The sequence below is a fragment of the Xiphophorus hellerii genome, chromosome 19 (assembly GCF_003331165.1).
Source record: "Xiphophorus hellerii strain 12219 chromosome 19, Xiphophorus_hellerii-4.1, whole genome shotgun sequence".
Taxonomy (NCBI): Eukaryota; Metazoa; Chordata; class Actinopteri; order Cyprinodontiformes; family Poeciliidae; genus Xiphophorus; species Xiphophorus hellerii.
This window is the reverse complement of record NC_045690.1, coordinates 28051765-28077296: the sequence shown is the minus strand read 5'-3', so window position 1 is coordinate 28077296 and position 25532 is coordinate 28051765. Positions and strand designations below refer to the sequence as shown.

Genomic DNA, 25532 nt, shown 5'->3' with positions numbered 1-25532 from the left:
TGTGTATTTTGGTCTCGGAGTGGGAACATAAAATTTTTACTGATAAAAACAATCTTAGAAAACACAATATAATTCATTTTGTTATTGACAGGGCCCCAAATTTTTTTATTTTATTTTCATGAACAAAAAATAAATAAATTGTGGAGGGCCCCCTGTCGATCAGGGGCCCTTAGAATTGTCCTAATTTTCTCCCCTAGGGGCCCCTGCCTCAGAGCATTACCCCTCTTAATTGAGATGGGGGTTCCAATCTTTAACAAAAGTCGCCACAAGGGTCCAGAGGTGAGCCAAGAAATAAAGTCAAAAGGCTGTGACCCCTGAGTTGCACTGTCCACATAATTTTTAAGCTCTTCCAATTCATGCAGGGCGTCATGTATAGTTCCTCCAGTTCATGTTTCGTCAGGGACGAAATGTGTAGCATGCTGAGCCTATGATCTTGCAGACACCTCCTTGAGAGGCTCTGAGAAGATCTAACATAACACAGTTTTGCAGAATTATGTTTCTCAACGCAGTCATCTCTTTTGCGATGCCATTGGCTAGCTGGCACGCATTGTTGATGAGACGCAGCTGTTGAGATTATCTCAACATGGTCTCGAACTTCAGCTATTCTCACCCATGGGAATAGGCCTTGTAAACTTTTCTCTGCCACTCCAGATCCTGAGTTTCCAAGAAACTCCAGTTTTTGTAGTACAGCGTCCCCACCTTTGGACTTTCGGCATGACGTCTCTCCTAGTGCGGTAGCGTCCATGGCTATGAGCATCCTGGACCTTTTCAGGAAAGTCACTGGGTTGGAGAGAGAACCAGGGCGCACAGTCCTCCCCAATTTCTGGGAAGAAAAACATAAGCAGTGTGTCCACATAGAAAGTACCAGTCTGCCATTGTCCTGGATCCTCTGTTCCCTGGAACGATGGTGCTGCAGAAGGCTATAGCTGGTACAGTTGCGGTCAGACTTCCATCTTTTGGAACAGGCAGTACTGATGTGGTTCGTAGCTTGGCAGTCATCACAGTCGAAAAAGTCTGCCTTCTTGTCACAGAAAGTATAGATTTTGTTACACAGGTTCCATGGGACAGTCCCCAGAAGGGTTGTGCCATTATTATACACACAGACACCAAGGGCTCCTGGCTTAAGGCTAGCCAACGTGATTACTTCTGGTAGTCGAAGGTCCATCTGTGGCAGAGGCATAGTGTCACCTATAGGGGAACACAGAGCTGTAGCCAGTGGTGTTGTGTGTAGATACTCATTTGGAAATGGTTTGGAATAGTTTCGGTTTTCCCAAACACCCCTGTATGTAGACAATTTGTTGTAGCCTGGATGAGTGCTTGCTCCATACAAACAAAATTGTTGTAGTTCAGTTATGTTTTCCGGTCTCAAACCAGAATTGTGTGTGGAGTAGGGTAGTTGTGCACATACATAGCAGTTTTATCTCATTCCCCTCATATGCAGTCCTGTTCATCAGTTGCTACCACAAATTTGCTGTAGTCATGTGGATGAATCTGGGGGGAGGATGTGTCTGCTTCTCTCCTTATCTTGTTGAGGGCGAAGACAACCCCCACTCCAAAACAATAGACATGCTGCAGTCACAGCACAGCAGGGATTCCACCTGGCTTGTGAGAAACCCATTGCTGCTCAGATTACAGAGATGCCAGAACTTCTAGGCTAAAAGAGTGAGGATCTGTTGATTGCTTCGCTGGCATTGAGACAATTTACTTCTAAATTAGTAAATTCCCTTTGTAGCCAGAACTTCCCCATCACTCAATCTAGAAGTCTAACACTTTCTGTACCTTACAGTGACTGAGATGTATCCATCTGGGTCTTTCAGCAATCTTTACAGCAGTTGGAGTAGTTATCAGCACTTGGAACGGTCCCTCCCACCGTGGGCTGGCCCAGCTCTTCCTTTTTTATGACCTGATATACACCCAGTCTCCTGGCTTGATGGGAGTGGTTTCCTGTGGGGGAGTTAAGTCAGAGGGCAGTAAATTTGCATTTGACACCTCTTTCTGCTTCAGAGTCATGATCATGTACTCTGTCAGTGTTTGCTCCTCATCTGCTTTCTGCAAATCTGCAGAAAATATCGGCAATCTGTATGGTCTTCCATGAATTATTTCAAATGGTTAATCCTTCTTGTGTGGGTGTAACTCTCATCTACAACTTCACCAAATCTAAACGTTCTGGTCACAGTCTGTTAGTTGTTTCCATACATTTTCTTAATCTAGTTTTCACTATAAAAAGTTTGTGGTATGCCATGTGATGGAATAATAGTTTTACATATAGCTTTAGCTACTGTCAAAGCATCTGCGTGCTTTGCTGGGACTATATCAACCCATTCAGAAAATGCATCAATCACTACCAAACAATATTTATATGGTCCAATAAAATCAATATGTATTGTCTGGAATGGATAAGAAGGTTTAGGGAAACTTCCTCTTTTTGGTCTCACGTTTCCCTGAGGATTGTTTTTAATACAAACCAGTCATGCAGTACAAAACAATTTTTAAGTAAGAATTTAATTTTTAATTCATTTCATTTTAATCCATATTTGGTAGTAATATAGTAATCATCCTCCCTGTTGACACATTAACAAATATCCATGAGTCAAAATTGCAGCTGCCTTAAAGGGATTTTGGTAGAATCATCATTCAATGTTGCCCCTTTAATTATTCACATTTGTTTTCTTGCTGTTGGAGCATTTTCCTGCATGTCAGCTAGAACAATTTTATCTATTATTTGTTCTTCTTCATCTTATTTTAGGAAGTTTCCAGTTCCACGTTATCATGTTGCTGCTTCTTTTAACATTTGATCAGCTGACCTGTTTTCATTATAAAACCTCATCCTTTCTTGTGGTGTGCACTGCACACTTACAAACTGCCATTTTTAGCTGGCAGTTATATTATTTATAGGAGAGCTGTTAGCAAAGAGGCAATTTATTTATTAGAGATCTTACATGTGGATCTTGTCAAATCCATCAAAGGAACACGTCTGTTTACTCCTGACAGATGGCACAACCCACAGTTGACTTTTCTGCAGAACATTGTCTTACTCTTCCTAACTAATATGACCATCCCGAAATTAAACCAAAATCTCAAATCCTCTAATTCAGTATTTCTTTATGAATTGAATAAGCATCAATCAATCAAAACTAGATTAAAAGTTTTAAACTTAGTGTAGAAATTATTATTCTTATTCACAATCATCAATTTGGAGTAACAAGTTACTTAATATCAAAGTTTCTTTTAAATTTCAAATTTCAAATAATGACAATTTATTATTATTATTATTATTATTATTATTATTATTATTATTATTATCAATAATTTGATCAGTCACTCAGTTCTTGAGTACAGTTTGTTTGTTCTCTTGATCACACTCATGTCCATCAACACAAAGAGACAACAGAAATATAAAAATTAGTCAGATTTTTCAGTTAGACACAAATTTTCAGTCTGCTTTCATTGTTTTTCTGTGCTCAAATTATTATCAAATTTTCTGAAGCTTTAAGAGTTTTCCAATGTTTGTTAACATTTTTAATGTGTTAATATTTATCTTTAGTTGTCAGGATCCTGTTTTAGGTAACATGCACATTTAAAAAAAGCTATCTCAGACATGTGTTAGAATCCAGCAGTAACTGATTTTCCTTCTGCTGTAACACTTCACCCATTTCAATAAAATGTAGATTCATTTAAAGAATTAAACTCTAAATTAACTGCTTGATTTAAATGCAACAAATACTTCATGGTCTATGAACACTGCAGTATCAATTATTTTCAACACTTAGAGATATTTAATTTAATTCCCAAACTACCATTTCCTTTAAAAAAAAAAGGAAAAAGAAAATTTTGCAAATCATTATTAGCTTAAAATCTTTGATAATTTTTAGAGATTTACAATTGGTGTAATTTTGTGGCATAATTTTCATTAATTCTTTGCTCAGCTTTTAGTGATTTCAGTTTTCCCTTCACGGTTTCCCAACCTATGGCTTGTGGGCCCTAAGAGGACCTTTAGCATTGGTCCTGCTGTTCAGGACTCAGAGTTAACAGGGACAACTGAGAGAATTTGTCTATTGTTGAAAATAAAAGTCTCTAAGACTTCCTTTTCTGGCTAGATAATACATGTGCAGGGTTAGCAAGCAAGCACATCTTAAATGCAATAACAGTGTATAACAGCTGTGTGTGTGATACACTTATCTTTAGATGTTTCCTTTCTGTCTCACTTCTTCATCCTCCTCCTGGTGGTGGCGTCACTGAGGTGTAATCCTCCCTCCTCCCTCCAACTCTCTCTGCAGTTTCCTGTAAGTCCAACTGCTCTGGTGCTGGATCTTGAGTTGTCCTGACTGTCCCTCTGTCAATGTCCAAACAGTTCACAAATGAAACAATCATCAAATAGTTCAGTTTGTTGTCTTTGTCTCTGAAGCACATTATCCTTTTATTCTCCACGCTGATGTCAGGGAATAGATCAGCGGAGGTTGTAAGAGTTCAGTTGTATCCAAACACCGGAATGTAGTTTCAGTTCAATGTCCAGCAGGACACCATGCAGGAGTTTGCTGAATGGCAGTTCCCAGGTGTCAATGAATTAAAATCAGCAGATTCTTCAGTGTCTGGAGGTTATGGAACTCTTCTTTGTCTTCTTGATTGCCGTCATTAGCTAGTGACGAAGAAGGGACTTCATCTCGGCCATGGCAAGACAGGTTTGAGTTGAGGTCAGAGGTCAGACGCACCGCAGCGAGGCTCAGACAGAGGAAAAGGAAAGAAGCAAATAGGAGTTGATTAGTTTGTTTTTCTTTCTGTGTTTTTTATATATTTCTAAATATATTATATATATATATATATATATTTTCTCTCTTTAGATTATATAGTTTTAGCCACTTATTACCCAACATTGTTTATATTTTATAATTATAAATCATTTAGAACACATATAAACATGAAACATGTTAAAAACCCATAGTCTCTTTTATCCTTTACCATGTTAGATTTTAAAATGTAGAATGTAAGTTAATTTACATTTAAATTAACTTAATCTGTGTAAACATTTTATCAGAGATCAATGAATTACTTTAAGTTTGTTGATCCTTAATGCTGAGGCTGTGAAGTGAGCGACATACAACCAAAGGATCATAGCACCAAGTTGGTGTTTTAATATTTTGTAATTATTCTACCCAATAATCAATACATAAAAACAACATTGTTCTCTGAGGAAAATGTTCTTTTCTTTTTATTACCATTTTTATATATTGTTTCTTTCTATTTCTCATTTTTGGTGTATTTGTGTTTTGTTGGGGTGTGACAGGATGTACTCATGCTGAGGAATTTGACCTCGGTCTTCTTTTTCTTCCACCACCTCTTCTATTGTCTAATTTATTCTTTGGACATTCTCTTATCCAATGGTCGAAAGCACCACACTTCCTGCAACCATCTGAGTTTTGTGGTGGATTACTTGAAAAGGATCTTCACCCCCTATAACCTCCTCTGCCTCTTCCTCGTCCCCTGTAGGGGCCTTGGGAGAAGGCAGAGGTTTCTGATTCTTCAAGATCACCCAGATGAAAAACATCCGGTCCTGTTTTAGTCTTTTTGACTCCTTTTTCAGCATGGCATGCCCATGTCATCAATTGTGAGACTGGGGCAGTTTCAACTTCAACGAAATGTTTCCTTACCCAGCCTCCAATTTCAGGCCAAAAACTTGACAGTAAAGCATTTTTCAACTGTTGTTGATATGCATTGTTTGGGTCGTCGTTAAACGTGGTCCCACTATGAATTTTGAATTATTTTTCAAATCTAAAACAAAAATCATCTACCTCTTCTCCAACATTTTGTTTGATTCCTGACAGATGACTATAAACTGCTCCTTGAGGGTATGGAATTAGAACCAGAATAATGTTATCAATTACTTTCCCTAATGAGGACATGTATTTTTCATCCCCTTTGGAGTCCTCAGCAGGAGAGGAATTACAACAATTCTTATTTCCCATATTATAGTACTCTGCGGTTTAGCTTAATACAGGTATTTTGTGCTTTTTCTTCAAAGAGAGTGCTCTAAGTGAGCGCTTAGTGTCCCCTGAAGAACAGGCTTCTAGGTCAAACTAATTTTGACCCGGTTCTTCACTTTGGATTCTAATTCCGAGGACAGAAAGTTTTAATCTTATTGAATTAAGCACCATTCATTCAAACACACACACAAATTTCCTACCGGCTTGAGGGTCTTTCTTTTAGTACTCTGCAATTTAGTTCAATATGATCTGTTATTTTGTTCTTCGTCGCGGAAAGTGCCCCACGCGAGCACCTATTGTCCACTGGAGAGCAGGAAGCCAAAACTAATGTTTTGGTTCGGTTCCCCACTTAGGATTCTGATTCCGAGGACAATAAGTTGTACTTTCAGGGAATTCAGCACCAGTCACACTTCACATTCGCATTCCTACAAAAATTTTGGACCTCATCCAGAACGGGACACGCACAAATTCAAACATACTCTGCCGGCTCAAAAGGGAGGGGACTCAATCCTGCTCTTCTCTATAATTTGATGTTATTTTTTTTAACCCTCCTCCTATGTTCCGTGTCAAGTTGACCCATTTTAAATTAAATTTTTTAAATTATTGTTATTATTTATTTATTTATTTTTAAATTGTTTGGAAATATTTATTTATTTTTTAAAATATTTTTTTAATACTGTTTGGGTCAATTTGACCCACGAACATTATTGCTGTACCTCAGAAACGAACATAACAGGAGGGTTAATCAAATTGGGACTTCAACCCAAATTATTTTTTTATTTTATATGGGACTTCAACCCGATTTAATAGCGCTTATCAACTCACGTTTCTGTCGGTCCGTCTTGTCTGCTCGGATCTCTTCAATCCACTGCTGACAAACAAAGCCGGACCTAAGCGCTGGCCCAGCGAAGAAGTTACTTCCCGGGATTTTGTTTCCAAGTCCCGACTCTGGCCGTGCACGATTTCAGCGCGTCGTTCTTCGTCTGTCAGCAAACGGGTATGTTGAGAATCTGGGTCACGGCACCAAAATGATAGGTATTTTTGTGTACCTAAAATACAAAGAAAGAACCACAGACAACGTTTGAGTTTTCAACCAAGCTTTTGCAAAAGGAGAAAACACAGCGAACTGCTCCTCTGAACAGCTCACCATGTGTTCTGAAACTCTGCAGTAGAACTTGCCTTTTATTAACACAAAACAAAAGAAAGGTTAGGAGCCCCCAGGAACTAACACAAACAAAAGCAGTTTTACGACTAAGGAAACTCTCAGAAGACCATCTTCAAAGAACATGTTTTAAGGGTTAAAGACAGGTTAGCTCTGTCTCACACACATGTTCACTTTAACCAATAGATGACCCTAGTAACACTACTAATGTAACAATGATAATAAAATTATTCTAACAACAGCAGATACATTCTGGTAAGTTTTCAATGGAACTGACATTCCTCACTTCACTAGTACAGGTATTACAGGTAACCTGCATTGATATCTATTTAATTCACTACAATCAAGTTTATTTATTTAGACCAAATTCATAAAATATTTATATCATAAGATAAGATAAATCTTTATTGTCATTGTCACAAGGACAACGAAATTTAAAAGGTGCCATCAGACAGTGTATATGCTTAAAACAAAAATTAACTGTCTCACAATTCACACACAATGTAAGAATTAACAAATAACTGGTAAAAAAACCCCAAAAAACTAATAAATAAGAACAGCCATCCACTCAGTCCAATCAAACAGACAGATTAAAAGTCATTTACATACATCCCAGTTTGATCCTGGTTATTATTTTTGGTTACATGTCAAAATGACTCCAGTAAATTAGACATTGCAATTAATTACTAAATGAAACCCATCAGATGGCATCATAGCACCATTCCAGGGGGGCCTTCTCCATATGAAAACTAACAGGTACAAGCTCTCCTTTGTTCCTACAGCAATTTATCTTTTTGCTTCAGGGGAGACTTCAGGGGTTGACGGACGTCAATAGGGGACTGTTGACGTCCGTTGTTATTTGTTCCATATATTACTGAAGTTAGTAGTCATTTGAGAATGATGTACACTACTATACTCTATCATGTATTGATTTATATTTGATGTTTTTTTTGTGTATTTTATTGTTTTTTACTTTTGGTAGTTTTTAAGTCTCTCTGTATATGACATAAAAACTTGCTGTAATATTAATTGCCCATTCAGGACTTGAATAAATCTGAATACTGAATAAGGAATACAGACTGCATTGAGTCATTGACTAGCAGTAATCCCTCATTCTGAGCATGCATGCAGAGGAAAGGAAAACTCCCTTTCAACAAGAAGAAGCCTCCAGTAGAACTAGAATATGGCTTAAAACTTTCTATGTTGAAGTAAAGTAAAAGGTTAATGGCTGTCGTTATTCTTTTAGTAGCTTCATCAAAGACAGAAACTTAAATGAAATGGTGCTTCTTTAAAAATGACAACAGAATTCCTACATCCATACTCTACTAGCACAGGCAGACTTTCTCCGTACTGACATCTGACAAAATCGTGAATTATTTTCATGTTGAAACCAAAACTCCTGAAAGTAAGAATAAAAACGTAGTCTTAAGGGACTGAAGTCTGTTCCTCATTTCAGACATTTTTTCTCTGGTCCTAAAGCTGAAATATGTCAATGAAGACTTTACCTGTAAAATGGGCAAAAAGACTTTCACAGACCAGATTGCACAAAGTCAATTTCAGACCAAGCAGTAAGAATTTGTTGACAAAAGCAGAGTTTGGAGGTTTGGATAAAAATTCCATTTGATAATATCTACTGTTTCCCAAAGACAGATATATTTTTAATCCACATCATATGTCATATTGACCTGTAGGATCTGCAATGGGACATTGAGCAGCACACTGACAGTGTGGCATTGGTGCTAACGCTGTGTGACGTATTGCTCCATGATGCTGATGCATGTGGCAGTGACTCAGAAAGTGACTTGATCCAGCAGACTGTTCGCAGCCTGGACTGTCGCTGGAGGAACATTTGCTCCATGTCCATGGAGCGGAGGCTGAGGTGAGACTCCAAAGAAAATTCTTTGAAAATGTCTTAAAATGTTCATAAAAAGGTGAAGGAACTTGTTTGGTGTACTCAGGATTGAGGAGACTGGGCATCTTTGGTGTAAGTTCTTGGATGATTATTCTCATTTTGAAGACTGGTTGAAAGCAGCTGAGCTCACTGGAGCCAACCCCAATTCCTCTGATGTCCTCTACACCTGTGCCAAAGAAGAGCTTAAGAAGTTTGAGGTTAGACAATTATGCTTACTTCTCTGTCTTTTCTTCAGCAACATCCACTTTTGAGGAGAACTGGACGGGGTTTTTAATTAGAATTGTGGATTCTGAACATCAGTAGTGTTTTTTAGTACATTCAATCTGCCAGTGAAAAACAGTCTTTCAGATATTCCTCAAAGGTTTGTCAAGATCCTGCTTTTGATGTACCAAGTTTCAATAGTTCCCGAAATATCACAAAAGATGTTAGCCACACTGTAAATGCAAACATGGTATTTAATTGAAAAAGTGAGTCGACTTAAATGTTCAGCATGCCACCATCATGGGGTGAATGGTGCCAGACAATTTTGTTTACTTCTTGCTCTTGGAGTCTTCTGGACTTGATAAAGCACTGTGCAAGTACAAGTCATTTACTATTTACCATTTTTAAATATTTGATGTAATTACGGTAGTAATTCTGTGAAGTGAGAGAGAGCAGTACTGTGGTGGCACAGGGGCCTGTACAAGGCCTTAGTCCTTAATGCGGCTGTCACAGGTTCAAGTCCTGGCCTAGTGACCTTTGCGACATGTCTTCCCCCTCTCGCACCCATTTTGCTCTCTGACCACTCTCAAATAAAGACCTCTGAGCCAATAAAACCGTAAAAATTGGAAGTGGGATAGAGAGAGGAAAATTGGTTTGTTTAATTTAAGTGAAAAGTAGTAAGTCGTAGGTATTTAGTAATTCTAAGCAGGGTTAAATTTATATCAAGCAGTCCACATAAATAGAAAATGTAAGTTAACATGATGCACTAATGTGAAACTTACTTTGCTTATTTTGTTTGAGGCAATTTTTTTAAGGACAACTAATTAGATTTTACAGGACAAAGATTCTAGCAGCAGATAATGGACTTTTAATAAATGGAAGTCCATTTATAAAGGTCTATGATTGCTCAAACAAGAAAGTATCTAAACTTTCTGGTGGAGATTATGTATTGTTGGAGATGGAGGTTACATGTTACTTGCAATTCTCCACATGACATGTAGTTAGACGTAGTCTGGTAAAAAAAAAACAACCCCTTGTTCTATCCTTTGCTTTGTACAGGGGATTTGGCCTCTTGGCTGTTGAGAAACCATTGCTTGCTGGAGGTGTGGACTCTATTAAAGTTTAAGTTTTAGCCGATCACTAATGTTTATCAGTGACTGATGTAATGCGGCAGTTTACCGCTGTGAACCTTATCGGAAATTGCCTGTGCTATAAACAACCATCCACCACTGTGAGGACAGAAGTGAGCGAGATGCCTGTTAATGTTAATTCAATATTTGGAATCTTATCCAACACAGACCGAAAGGTTTTGTCCATTTGCTCCACTTCCATTGCTAAAACTACAAGCAGAGTACAATTCTAAAACAGTGTAGAAAATTAATATTATCATTCACAACTTGTCTTTCTGTTCACTGATTGGCCTGGTTGAAATTCTACCAGAGGGATCCAAGAAAATGAGAGAAAGTCCACACATATACACAGTGTCAGACAGTTTAGTGTTTGTCATACTAGAGTTGTCTTGAGTTTCCATTCGTAATTCATGTTTTTCGTTATTGCCTTATCACTTCAAGACATTCCAGCGGCAGGTTCATGAGCGGCTAACACAGCTGGAGCTTGTTAATAAACAATATCGCCGCCTGGCCCGGGAGAACTGCACAGATGCTGCTTGCAAGCTTAAGCTCTTGGTTCATGATGGAAACCAGCGATGGGACTTCCTACAGAGAAGGGTGGCAGCTGTTCTCCGCAGGCTAAAGGTGAGAACCAAGTTTAGGTCCAAGAGCTGATCAGATGTAACTTTTGAGAAACAAAAGAATGTCAATGTGGATGTTTTTATATTGCACATTAAAAATGTCAAAATCTAACCAATGACCTTTTCAAATCAGTCAAGCAAATCAGATACCAGCATAATGAATAAAACAAAAGAGGCAACAAAAACTACAAAGTTTATAAAATAGCACCTCAAGCTATCAGATACATCTTCTGCTTCAGTGAAATGCCATGAAGAAAGAGTTTTGAATAACTGTACTTTGACTGTACTTTCCCTCAGGGAGCACACACATTAAACTGGCTGTAGCAGAGGAAAACATTCCCATATAAACAGAAAGACTTCTGTCTTGGGAATATAAACAGAAAGTCATCTCTTTGAAAGGTAAAGTGCTGCAGTCAGAGTCCCATTTCTCTGTTGGTCAAAGAGAAATGGGATTGGGATAAAACTGTTGGGGAGTTATGTTGAGAAACGTGAGGAACTGTTGTGCAGTTTACCCATCACAGGTAGCTATGATGGGTAATCATAATGGGTACTGTTGCAACATTACAACATTACTCATTAATGTTGTAATGAGTACAACAGGGTGTTACTTACACTGGCTCCTTAAATATAAGGAACCAAGGGGCTCAGTTGTGACCACTTATCCCTTTCTTCAGGACATGTTGACTGAAAGAAAGAACTGCTGGACCATGAGTGGGAAATACTTCTTGAATTTGAAAGGATTAGAAGAGATATTTGACATACAATGTTCTTTAAAACAAAAAGAAGCACCAGCTCAAATTGAACTAATAAGGATGAAGGATGAAGGATGTAAAGAGGTACCTTTGGCATAGACTGCAGTGTGTTTCAGAGCACATATTTTCTGTGAGGAATCTTACAGATACTTAAGGATTCAGCAACATGACCAGTACCACGTGGATGTACAAGTGAATTAAACACATTAAAAAGAACTTGTGAAGCAAGGCAATGGACAGGAAGCTGCAATTAACCACTGGCATCACCCTTCTACCTGATATTAACTCTTAGATTGATGTGATTTCCTTTTTGTTGTTTCACAAGGGATGTCATTATTATGACCATGTCATGAGGTGGGGGTGAAGATGGTGAGGATTAACGAGGTAGGTAGTTGAAGATGATGGTGGTTTAATGGTGAAAAACACAAAAATCCAGGCAGCACAGAGGAGCAAAAGCAAGAAACTAGTCTCTGGTAGCAACTGGTAAACAGTAACCAATAGACAGCAGACAAGCGACAACTAGACAGTCTAGACAAGGACCTGACAGAGAACAAGAAATAATGGTAGGTATAAATACACAGGGGGTAATCAAGGGAACTAGACACAGCTGGGATCAATCAAGGGTAGTCAGGACAACACGTAAACTCAATTGACACAGAAAACTAAATAAACACAGAAAAACTGAAATCCTTACAGAGCGTTTGTGTTTTACCTAACTTTCGTTCCATTTCCATTTCAAAATCTATATTTCCTGAATTTTCCAGCAGCTTTTGCTGTAATTGGCTGATTACAGCAAATCAGCCCAATTCTATTCCTGTCCCAATCACCTTCTTTCAGACACACATCTTAAAACTCTGGTGTTACTCCTGAAATGTTTATCTTTCTCATGTGCAGCACTTTACCTTTCAAAGAGAGGACTTTGAAGGAACCCGTGAAGGGATTCTTGTCTGGCTTACAGAGATGGACCTGCAGCTCACCAATGTGGCGCACTTCTCCGAGAGTGACATCGAAGACAAGACTAGGCAGCTGAGAGTAAGACTACTTCCTGTTTGTTTATACAAATCTTCTTGATTCAAATTCAAAAATACTTTATTAATCCCAAAGGGAAATGAAATGTTACTGTAGCTCAGATTCTTGAAAGAATTATTGAAGATGGTGATGGCTGTTGGTAGGAAAGAAAGATAGAGGTAACCCTGCAGATGTTAAAACTTTTCAAAGGTTAGTCTTCAGTTCTACCCACATCTTCTTGACATTTTGCAGTCTAATTTTTGTTCTTATCAAAATATTGATAAATCACACAAAAAATGATCAATATCAAAGAAAAGTATTGTCTTGCATATGGAGTAGGAGAAAACGGTATCTGTGAATTGGCAGATCCACTGTAGATTCCTTGACCAATCTTTGCTGTTTGGCCCAATATGTCAAGCCGGTTATTACAAATTTAGGGGTCAAGATGGATGCTGGTCTTAAGCGGGAAGCACACATTAGAGCCATTGTAAAATCCAGCTTTTTCCACTTTAGGCACTAGCCATAAGTAAAACCTATTCTTTCCAGACAGCACTTTGAAATAGTGATCCATTCATTCGTGACCACAAGGCTGGATTACTGTAATGCACTTTATATAGGAGTCAATGATTTATATATTTCCCAGCTTCAGAGAGTACAAAATGCTGCTGCACGTCTTTTAACAGGTACACGAAAACTTGACCATATTTCCCCTATTTTCCTTTGGGCATAAGACAAAGGAAGTTTTCTCGCTGTTTTTAAGTCCCTTCTTAAGACCCATCTTTTTTCTTTGGCTTTTGGCACAATCTGAGAGGTTTCACTTTGTTTTATTGTGTCTGTATATTAATATCTATTTTATATTCAATCTTTTCTATTTTATAATTGCATTGTATTTTATGATTGTGTATAGCACTTTGGTCCTGTTGGTGTATAAAGTGCTTCATAAATAAAGTTCGTAAGGTATGGTAATAATGATGGAATATTGGCAGTAGTCGATTTAAAAATGCCTACACCCAAGTAACATGCCTAAAACAAAGCAACAAAAATACAAAGCAAACAGGCTGTAAGGCTATTCAAAGCTAAACTTTTCAGTTGGATAATTTTAATTGGCGATTTTATTGGTCAAGAAGCTTGCATTGATACAAGAGCTGTTGCTTTTTATAGTGCTTACACCCCTCTCCCACTTCACAGAATTACTAGTTACATCAAATATTCTAAATACATAATGTATTCAAAAATATTCTGCTGACAATAAAGATGAATTCACTCTCGCTCTCGACTATCACTGTTTGTTTCAGGTGTCTCTTGTGAAACAGATTTACAGGAATACCAGAAATACAATACAAAGGTTCTGACTTGGGACTTTTGCATGTAGATAAAAATGTGTCAATTGTGTCAATACCCTCTTTCCCCCCTCCAAAAAAAATCCTAAGAATTAAGTTAGTTGACTGCAGTCTACCTTAAGATAAAATGATACATAGAGACTTGTTCTGATGTTATGTGAAGCAATTCTGTTCATGGAAACACCGGGATTATCTCTTTATCATGAGTCAGATTAGATAAATTAATGGCTCCAGAAAAGGAACAAAACCTCAAATAAAGTATTTGTACTTGGATGCCTTCAGTATTGACTCAAGAGTACTTGGAAAAAAAGCACAATTATCAAAAACTTTCTTTTTCTAGAGTGCAGAGTGAGTTGAAGAGACTTTTTAACCACAAATTCCAAGTAATGTACTAAAAGTGAGGATGGCATCTTGTTGGTGGCAACATGATCAACACCCTCCCGCCCCCATTTTTAGTGTCACCCCCCATATTCCTCAAAATCTCTCTACCCCCTCCACACCTCTCCTCCCACTTTGATAAACAAATAATCTTAATGTCAACAGTGCCTAATGTAGAGCACCAATGCTCCCATCCCCGCCCCTGCTCAATAAATTTGTGAAGGGGGGCCGGGTGCCATAAGAAAGGTGGTTAGTCCAAGGCGTCAAACAGGCTAGGACCGCATCTGGTCAGTGGTCAAGGTTAGTCAAGCTGATAATTGGCCAGTTTGAGTAAACAATTTCTTGATGCATCTCTAATCAATATGCCAAATAAAGATCCTTCTTTGCTTGTAGCAAAGAGGTAAAAACCTTAGCGATAGCGACCTACCTTAGAGTTGCAAAGTTTCATTGCTTGTTTGTTCTATTTTGTGTAGGCTCCGCCCTTTAAGGCTATCGCTACTGGGCTTATCTCTCCCGTGCAACACTGGAAAACCTTTAGTCCAAACTACTGGGTGGGCCCAACCTCGGTCTGTATACATAACTGTCACACAGGACAATCAGCTTCCATTTTTTTCTTCAGTGAATAAGAAGCACTTAAGAGCAAAGATGCCAGGGGCACCGCCAGGAATCTTGGGCCCCATGACAAAAAATTTAATTGTGCTACCTAATTTGAGGACACTTAATCAAGATCTAACAGACAGCCTTTTTTGCCCGAGCCCTTGCATGTTCCGTGCTGATGAAGGGGTTTCCGAGAGGTGTACGCAGACAAAGACCTGTGTCATGCACACTTGTTGCTCAGTGGAATTTGGTGCTGGTCCTGCGCGCACTGGTTGAATCTCCATCTGAGTCTTTAGATTAAGCTCCACTTAAGTTTTTATCTTTCAAACAGTTCTAGTGTTAGCCCTGAAATCTGCAGAGAGTTTGCCTTTCATGTCTCAAGAAATGAGCCGACGGCAGCTGAGCTGTGCTGCGTCCTAACCCTGCTTTTACTCCTAAAAGCATCACAGATTGAGAGATAATTCTGACTGGCTTTTGCCCTCAGAACTCTGAGGAGTGAAGTGTTAATCTTAAGTGCCACACACAACTGCACTTTTGCTCTCATTGTTTGTTTGTGCATTACAGAGATAACTCTGCGGGACATTTCTATCTGTCCAGCACCTTTCATACTGGTTGTGTAAGGCTATATTTACTCTGGATTGGATCCCCCAGAGAATCCAGAACTCACTCCACCACCCGGATTTCATCCTTCACCATTCTGCATGGAGGGATTCAGAATGGGCCTCCTGGTCATGTCTGTGCTCAATTATGTGTTTTTACCTGCATGACAATTCCACATTATCTATGATCCATTTTGTTCTCCGGGTTCTGACAGAATGATTATTTTTTGGTACTCTTTAGTGCATGATCCAACTGATGTTTTATGTTCCTCCTGGAAAGTTCTATGTTGATTTACAAAGCACTTTGAAAACAACACAGTTGGCCAAAGTGCTATACAATATGTTGTTGACTTTATTGTTCATTGTTACGCTGTTATAGTTCATAACCTTCATTTTGCTTATTCACAGCAGCAGGTCTGTTATTTTAATCAGTCTTTCTCTGGCCAGAGTCTTATATCCTCTCTGGTCTTCTAGTACGCTGGACACCTTGGAGTGCGTACACAAAGTAGGGTTTTTGAGTTTCTGTCAATGTGCTGGCATGGTAGAGTGAGAGACATGGTGAGACAGCGGTTCTGGAGAGAGTTTTGGAGACAAGAAGAGAACGGAGCGAAGTGACATTTTTGATTTTACTAGAAGTGTTTAAGGCGAGTTTTTTGAACTATAAGTGTGTTAGTTAGAGTTCGTGAATGTGTGTGCAGAGTGGTTTGCTTCTAAAATATTTTCCTGCTCTAAAATTTCTCTCTGTAGGGCTTCCAGCAGGAGATCACGCTGAACACCAACAAGATTGATGCCCTGATTGTTTTAGGGGAGAATCTAATCCAGAAGAGTGCTCCACTGGATGCTGTGCTGATCGAGGATGAGCTGGAGGAGCTTCACTCCTACTGCCAGGAGGTGTTCAGCAGGGTGACTCGCTTCCATCACCGCCTCATCAACAGAAGACCGGTGAGTAGTAGTAGTCAAAATTACATGAAACTATGTAGAGAGTGAGCATCTGATGGAGGATGTCTGAGCTCCCTCACAGCTCAGATCTGATGGTGCTGATTAGCTGATGGTGTTGAAGTGTTTATTAGCTGATGGCTGGTGGTTGAAGGCTGAAGGCTGAACTGACGTCCACCAACAGGACTATGGTGTACAATCTTGGGTGGTTTATCCCCGGGTTTATCTACAAAGATGTTTGATCAGTCTGAGGTCAAGCTGCAGGGAGACCCGCTACGGGCCTATGATGTAATTCAAAGATAGTACTTGATGTATATGCAACAGGCCTGTAGTCATTTAATTCTGTGATGGTATGTTTTTGGGAACGGGGACGATGGTGGAGGAGAGACCTGAAGATGGAGGCCAATTGATCAGCACAGGTTTTTAAGCATGAGGAGGAGACACCTTCAGGTCCTACAGCTCTCCTGGTCTTCTGATGCTGAAAGAGTTTATTTACATCTTCCTCAGTGATCTTTAGAGATTATAGAATTGTTGATGAAGAGTGTAAGTAGTCATTTTGTATGGGTGTGGTGTGAGGTGTGAATAGATGGTTTTCAAACCTTGGAGAAGAGAAGAGGTTCTTTAGGTCACCTTCCAGTCGAAGGGGTCTCCAAGGCGTGGTCTTCTTTAGTTAGTGATATTGATAGGACTCTGCATTAGCTGAGAAGCTGTTCTTTAGCTTGTCACTGTAGCCTCTCTCAGCTGCCTGCTTATGCAGGATTCAGTTCCTGCTGCTGTAAGCTTCTTCCTTGGTGTAATGCAACTTCCTGAAATGTGAAGTGAACCATGGTTTCTTGTTGTTGCATCCACTGGATGTATGCGGACACATAGTCCATGTGCTGGATGATGTATGCAAATTTGTTTGCCTCAAAACCTTTAAAATCTGTGCAGCCAAAGCAGGCCAGGAAACATCTGCTTTGACTCATCAGTCCACTTCCAGACATTGCGTACCTTTGACTTGGAGGTTTTCAGTTTTTAAATGTAAGTTGGAGTGAGATGAATTACAGTTATCAGAGAGTCCTAAAGCTCCACAGGGGCAATGTCGTAGGCAGGACTGGACTGGCTCTCTGGCGTACCGGGAAACGCCCAGTGGACTGATGTCCATATATGAGCCGGCCTGAGATTGTCAGAATTTATCCAAAAAAATATAATAAAAAGATAAAAAGCCAAAAATTTATCGACTGTGATGGCCCATTGGTTGATTTTCTTGCAGGACATTGGACTAATCCAATTAAATCTGTCAGTGCTCCTTAACTGGTTCCTGTCCTCCGAGGTTATATATTCTGTTGACTGGAGTGACACAAGTGAGTGGATACATGGTGGCACTGACTAGCCCATAAAACCAAAATCGTCACTGACCCATTAATGACTAAAAAGAGGTGGAGGCAGAAAAATGTGCCAAACCAACTGATATGTTTACCTCACAGTTTGACCTCTGGAGCAGTTTCATCGCCGAAAGAGAGAGAATTAGCGTGACCCATGTGAGAAAGGATCAGATTCAGGATGTGTGTGTGATAATAATAATAATAATAATAATAATAATAATGATAATAATAATAATAATAATAATAGTAAATGTTGTTTAACTGCAGGTTCTGGATGAGGATAGGGAGATATCAAACCATGAAACAGACCTGGACCAATCCTCCTGTGAGACCAATAGGATAGTTCCAGTTTTGGGTGGAGTCTCAGCTGGACGGCAGGCCATGTCCCACCTGCTGATACCTCCGCTAGAACGATCAGGAAGAGAAACCCCCGTCAGCGTGGACTCCATTCCCCTAGAGTGGGACCACACTGTTGACGTAGGAGAGTCAACATCGCACGAGGATGAAGAGGATGCCTCATTGTTCAGTGCTTTGTCAGGTGATCAGCAAATATGAATCATCCCTTTCTTTGTGAATCTTTTCCCTTTGGGTCTCCTACACGTAGTTAACCTCCACTCTTCACCACAGATATGAGGGAGACGGAGAGTTCAGATTAATTAGTGAAAACCACAGTGAGCCTCTGGCTGGCCCTCTGTTTGCTGTTTGTGCCTGAATTACTGTGCTATTCCTTTTTGTTATTGGTTAGTTTTGATTATTAATATAATTATACTTTCCCCAACATGGAAAGTATGATTATTCAGCAACCCCTGAATAATCCAAGTTTCCAATTTATTAATCTCTTTGCATTATCCCTCTGTTGAGTTTCACCTGATTGTACAGTTTTAGATTGAACAATTTGCTGGAATTTATGGCAACATGCCAATAGAATTTGCACTGTTCTGTGCTTGTAATAGATGTTGTTTATTAATGGATAGTGATGCTTCATATTTTAATGTTTTTTATCTGTTTTGGATTTTTTTAAATTTTTATTTTTTACCAAAGTTTCTCTGTTTCCCTCAGTGAAGTCAGTTACGCAGCGTCCCAGCTGGCACCACCCCAGCTTCCTAGAGAGGAAACGTGTCTGCAGAGAAATCCATAGTCTGAGCACCATGCCAGCTCACAACAGCAGCTCTTCACAACATCAGGGAGGCTATGTAAGAGTCTTCCTATGACCCAAATGTTAATATTATTAGAGGGCAGAGCTCAGCTAGACTTAGGAAGCTGAAGTGTACAGATGAACTGTTTGCAGCTGACCTATAACACTGCAGACTCTGTCAGGAGACAGAGAGATTTAAATGCTTGATGAAGGTTTATAATTCACTGAATGCTATTGGACAAAAATTCCTCTTGGTCCAATAGCTCTTGAACACAGTTAACTTCCACTTTTCCCCACAGATATGAGGTGACGAAGATTTCATTTTAATTAGTGAAAATTACTTGTTAATTTAAGTTAGGTTCTTAGGTATTTGCAGCAAACAAGATGGTGTATCAGTTAGGATACAGGAAGGAGGACATGAGACCAAAACTTAAACTGTAGATGTGAGCTGGTTTATTTCGTCTTGATACTCAGTGTTGCCAGCAGTCTGCAATAACAAATAAATAGAGGTTCAACTAATACAAACTAAAAAAAAAAATCACATAATAAATAAACTCAACCATCCATATGTGCATATAAATCCACAACATACACAAATAACCCAATTCACTTAAAGATTACATCATTAGGCACAACCTCAGTAATAAAACCACAAACAGACAGCCTTTTGGCTCAATTTAACATAAGAATCACTTTGGCGCTATCATGTGGCCAGATGAAATCCCTACTCAATGGTGGCAGCTGGCACCACATGCCCTTAATCACTATATCTGCCGCAATAACTCAACGGAAAGCAATAACAGATGCAGCCGAAATGCAGTTACAAATAATGGGATTTAAGGTAAACCTACAAAGGCGGAGCAGGCTCAACTGAGTTCCCAGTGCTCAGAGAGCCCCACAACATCACATACCCGCCCTCCCATAGTTTACACATATAACAAACTGAATCTAGATTAAACAAACAGCATGCTAAATGCGATAACTTACTTTCTGTCATCAACTTAACACTCGGAGCATCACTTCTCAGGACTGCACCACTCACATGCAGAAAATGCAGCTAACTGACCCGGAAGTATATTAGATTGCTCTCATGAGCGGTAGTGCAGCACTAAAACTCAGGCTTATGTCACTTCCTAGGATAATCTCTAAACCAATATTACAAAATAAAATACAGAAATGTCACTGCCTTTTATACAGTCGCCCCCAAATGTGGTTACACATTTGCTAAACATAAAAGGCTTTACTAATTTTTGGGCTGTGACTGGCTGCTTTTCTCAGTGTCCTTTCCTTCAGCTGGCACAGCTGGTAAAATGACCAACCGAGCAACTGGCCTAGTGTAGACATGTCCACTAACTTTCACATCCGCTGATCTGATAAGTCCATCATCACTAAGATGAATCTTGATCACATGATCTATCGGCCATAAGGCTCGAGGCAACTGGGAATTCACAACCATAACGATTGCATTCTGCAGAAGTCCAGAAGGGTTTGATTGCCATTTGTGTCTTGTCTGTAAGCCAGGAAGATGATGAACCTTGCCCAGAAGTGATCAGGAAGAATCTGTGAGGGCTGCCAACGTCTTCGACTGAGGTTTTCTATGGGGTAGGGATCCATCCGGCCGCCCCATGAGGGGAGACTATTATACATACCCCAAAGGCTTTGAGTTCAGTATTGATTCTACCTCCAGAAGAACTGTAAGAAGTACTTCCACCTGAAGAGGTTGGGAACCCACACAGGTCCGGAGAGCTGACTTCACTGAACCTCTCGCTCCCACACTCTGCCAAAGTGTGAGGCTGCTGGGGGATTAAACTGAAACTTAATCTTCTGGGAGGCTAGTTGCCCCTGCAGCGTCTCTGACATGTTCGCAAAGGCTTCCCAATCCCTTCCCTTAAAATTGGTCCCACAATCAGACCATAGCTCTGCAGGCTTTCCTCTTCTGGCAATAAGTCGTCTCAGGGCCATAAGGAAAGCATCTGCATCCAGGCTACTTAGCAGATCCAAGTGTACTGCCCTCGTTGTCAGACACTTGAAAATGGTTCCCCAGCGTTTCTCCTGCCGTCTTCCTATTTTCACAATCATGGGCCCAAAACAGTCCCCACCAGTGGAGTAAAAGGCTGGCTTATATAACCTAAGCCGAGTAGCAGGAAGGCCAGTCATCTTCGGAATTGAGGGTTGAGCCCTCCATCGCTGGCACTCAGGACAGGTGTGCTGGTATTTGCTTGTCACTTCTCTTCCACGGTGTATCCAGTAAGATCTCCGCAGCTCTGCAAAGACCCGTTCAGGGCCTGGATAATGGAGATCGATGTCATATTTTTGGATGAGAAGATGTGTGAAGGGGTGAGTAGCAGAAGTGGGGACTCGAGTCACATGACTTGGACTCTAGTTAGACTCGAGTCATTAAAATCAAGACTTGAGACTTGACTTGAAAAAATGCTCAAAGACTCGGACTTGACTTTGACTTTCACACCATTGACTTGGGACTTGACTTGAAGCTCTTTACTTGAAAAGATTTGATATTTTACTCAAGTCAAAAGTTTATAACACATTATTTATAAAGTGGCCCCATTAATTCATTTCAGTCATTAACAGGCGCAGACCGTCCCTCTGTTCGTTCACACTCCGTATGTATGTGTGCGTAGCTGCAAGCACACCTAATCAAATTAACAGGATTTTAAAATAACAGGAGGGGGGAAAAACGAGAGACGAATAAACACTCGAAGCAGATATGATCCTGTTAGTAATTTCTTTTGGGTACATCAATCATGAAATATCCAACTAAAAACGGAGTGAAACATGTAAAACCTGCAAGACCAGGATCTCACATGGATATACAACAACTTCCAACTGTTTGGCATTTGAAGTTTCACAAAGAGATAAGCGGTACTTTTCTTTTACTATGAGACAACTGACTAGCTAACGTCGTGTTAGCAACTCTGGGTTACGTTGGTGATACCGCTTATCTTTAACTTGTATGCTATGTTTAGTCATGCTGTATAAATCCGGTGATTCAAACGCATCCGCATTAATGTGCAGCATGTTAGCTCAGGAAGCCGGTGGAAAGTGAGCGGGGCTCTGGATCAGAAAGCAGGTTCTGGACCTGAACTCAGGGAAAAGAGTTTCTCTCTGTCCCTTCATAATGATGAACCGGGTCCAGTTCCATCACAGGATGGATGGTGTATTCATAAGGGAAACTATGGTTTCTTACACCCCTTTCCCACCCTGCTCACGTATTAGTATTTTCCCATAAAAATCCCATCATCCCCCCACTGCTCTTACGTTAGTTTTACGTAAGAGCCCTCCGCTGACAGTAGTACCGGACAGACACATTTCCCATATTCTCAAATCCAAAAATTTGACAGCTATGGATGTATTTGAAGAAATCTATGTTGGGAAATGATATTGACAATAAATAGATTGTTTACTGCAGTCAGTGTATTAAGTCTTCTGTTTTTGCAGTTGTAACTCTTCAAATGGCGGTGTGATGGTCGTTGTGGTATCTCCAAGTGGTATAATTTTGCTAGAAAACAAATCAAAATCCAGTAATTTTGCTATCCTTCAGAAATTGCTGTAAAAATAAAAAAATGTACAATTGTAAGGATCCTGAACGTAACGCTGTGGGGTAGTTCTGAGAGTTTCTGGATAATAATGCAGCATGTTATTTTGTGTATTGGTTAGTGATTCTGGCAAGCTTGATTCAGGCAACATGTTTTTATCAATACAGAGATGTGAAATTGGCTGTAGATTTAACCCCACTTGGACTGATGGAATATTTATTTTACCATCACATCCAAATTCAATACCACTGTGCTTTATTTGCAATGAGTGCATTGTGTGTTTGATTTTTAAAAGAACACATAGTCTATTATTTACATTTAGCATAATTAGAACATTGTTTTAAAGAAAACACAAAAAAAAGGACTCGAAAGGACTTGAAATTCCAAGCTCCCAACTTGAGACTTGATTCGACTTTTGCCTGTCTTGACTTGAGACTTGACTTGACTTGACCGTCAAGTTACTTCAGACTTGAGGACAAAGACTTGAGACTTGCAAAACAGTGACTTGGTCCCACCTCTGGTGAGTAGAGTCCAGGACAATAGGATGCAGTGACAATCCATCAAGACCTCCTAGATGTTATAATCGACCTTCTACTCTGATAAGGCATGCTGAGGTATCCAGTTCAGGTGCCAATGTGAGTAAGTGACTTCTGGATAAAACCAAACAGATTTTGCTCTGGCAAGCAAACGACATTCCTCTGGAAGTGATTCCTGTTGAGCTCACCTAAGGATGGCCTGTTCCGTAGCCTGATATTTCTTAGCACTAGGTGGAAAAGTTGAGAGCGTTTGCCTTTGAATTTCCTTAACAATAACATCCAAGAGCTCCTGGCATGTCTTGTACTCTATTCCATCCTGACAGGAGGGTGTGGAGGTGGTCATTGTTCCACAGAAGACAGTCTTTCGGAGCTCTGATTTCTTGTTAAAGGGCGCAGAGTTTGGCTTTTCTGGCTATGTGTTGGAGCTGTGGAGCAGAAAGGGGGTCCATGTGACCACCTGTTTGGCACTTTGAGTTTTGCCAGAGCCTTCCCCCTTGTCAGGTCATCCGCTGGATTACTTTCGGAGTCTACATAGCGCCAGGTACAGTTTTCTGTCAACTTCTGTATCTCAGCTATCCTGGCTCCTACAAAGATTTTATATCGACAGGACTGCGAGCTCAACCAGTTGAGGACATTTGTCGAGTCTGACCACAGGACTGTCCTTTTCATAGCCGAGGTGAGTTTTTTCTTCAGGATACTGCCCAACTGTGCTGCCACCAAAGCTCCACAGAGCTCCAGGAGAGGGATAGAGAGGGTCCGTTTTGGAGGTACATGGGAACGAGCTAGGATGAAGGTGTGATGAACCTGACTGCCACACTCTTCAGTCCTCATATAAGCTACAGCTCCATAGACTTTCTCAGATGCATCTGCACGTGCACTTCACGGATGTCCTCTTCTAAGTTGGCTTGGGTAGGAGCGTAAACACATGGGAAGGTAAGCCGAGGTATAAAGTGTGTTAAGAGTGTTAAGTTGGGAAGCTTCCCAATTTAACACTCGGAGCATCACTTCTCAGGACTGCACCACTCACATGCGAAAAATGCAGCGAACTGACCCGGAAGTATATTAGATTGCTCTCATGAGTGGTAGCACAGTCCTAAAACTCAGGCTTACGTCACTTCCTAGGATAATCTCTGAACCAATATTACGAAATAAAATACAGAAATGTTTGCGCCTTTTACACATTACTAATTAATCTGAATTAATTTGTGGTTCATTAAACTCAGTATCAGAGATGTGGAATTGAATGATGGGAATTAGATTCAAGTCACAAATTTAATGATTTTAGACTCAATTTATTAATGTCAAAAATTACTTTTGGCATGTCTTGGACTTTCACTCCGATGACTTCACTTCCACTTGACCCCTTTGACTTGAAAATACGTTTGATATCTTTACACCAAACAGAAAGTGTGTTTCAATGAAACAATGACGATGCAAGCATGAGCATGCACAATCCTGCCTACTGTGTCCCTCAACCTTTGCCAATATGTTGTCTTCCTTTTGCTACAACACACACTGTGCATCTGCCGAATTGTTTTCATGCATTTCTCCTACTTCCTAAAATGATAGCAACAAAATAGAAAGAGGTGGAACAATCCTGTGTTCCAATGCTTTCAAAGAGGTTTAAGTTGGAAAAAGAAAAAACAAAACAAAAATCATCATCCATACAGGATGTAGGCTACCATGCAGCACAATGCATTACAATAATGTTAATCCACTTCCAGTGAGATCTTAGATACAGACAAAAACATGTTCAGACACATCCTTAACGACTGCATTGACATTTGCACAGTATACCAGAGATGTCATAAATATTAATATTATATTGGATAATAGATTGAGAGGAAAAAGTTCTAAAGTAGAGAGAAGTGTGACATCTTTGCTGAGCTCGTAACGGTGAATAAGTGTTGTTTTTTCAAAAAAAAAAAAGAAAATTAAATAAAAGTAAGAAAATATATCTCTCTTGTCCCCCCTCTCCTTTATATTAAGCAGGTGGATCACCCTAAAAAAATTGTTCTTTGTCTTAATTATTTAGGGTTAATTAATATGCGTCAGTGTCATAGTTTGGGCTTAGTGACACTATAATGCTCAGTATTACTTTGGTTTCTTTCTATCTGCCTTTATCGTCTTTTTCCCATGATACATGCCTGTTTAAACGAAAAAGTATTATCAAATGGCCAAAAAAAAAGGTCAAATTATTTAAGATTCAAAGTGAAACGTGAAATGTTTAGGACTTTGACTTGACTTGAGATTTGTCTGCCTAGACTTTGTACTTGACTTGGAGTAAAAGTTATGTCCTTACTTGGGACATAACTTTTATGTCCCAAGTA

At 39.7% G+C, this 25532-nt stretch overlaps 1 protein-coding gene across 1 annotated transcript in view; it reads left to right on the top strand.

Annotated features, from left to right (window-relative positions):
- LOC116709554 (nesprin-2) overlaps nt 1–25532 on the top strand; it is a 49684-nt gene that overhangs the window by 4815 nt on the left and 19337 nt on the right. The window contains exons 2-8 of the mRNA XM_032548171.1: nt 8832–9019; nt 9099–9249; nt 10825–11007; nt 12650–12787; nt 16425–16619; nt 18245–18515; nt 19037–19170. Coding sequence (XP_032404062.1) covers nt 8832–9019; nt 9099–9249; nt 10825–11007; nt 12650–12787; nt 16425–16619; nt 18245–18515; nt 19037–19170 — 1260 coding nt within the window. The remainder of the gene's footprint in view (nt 1–8831; nt 9020–9098; nt 9250–10824; nt 11008–12649; nt 12788–16424; nt 16620–18244; nt 18516–19036; nt 19171–25532) is intronic.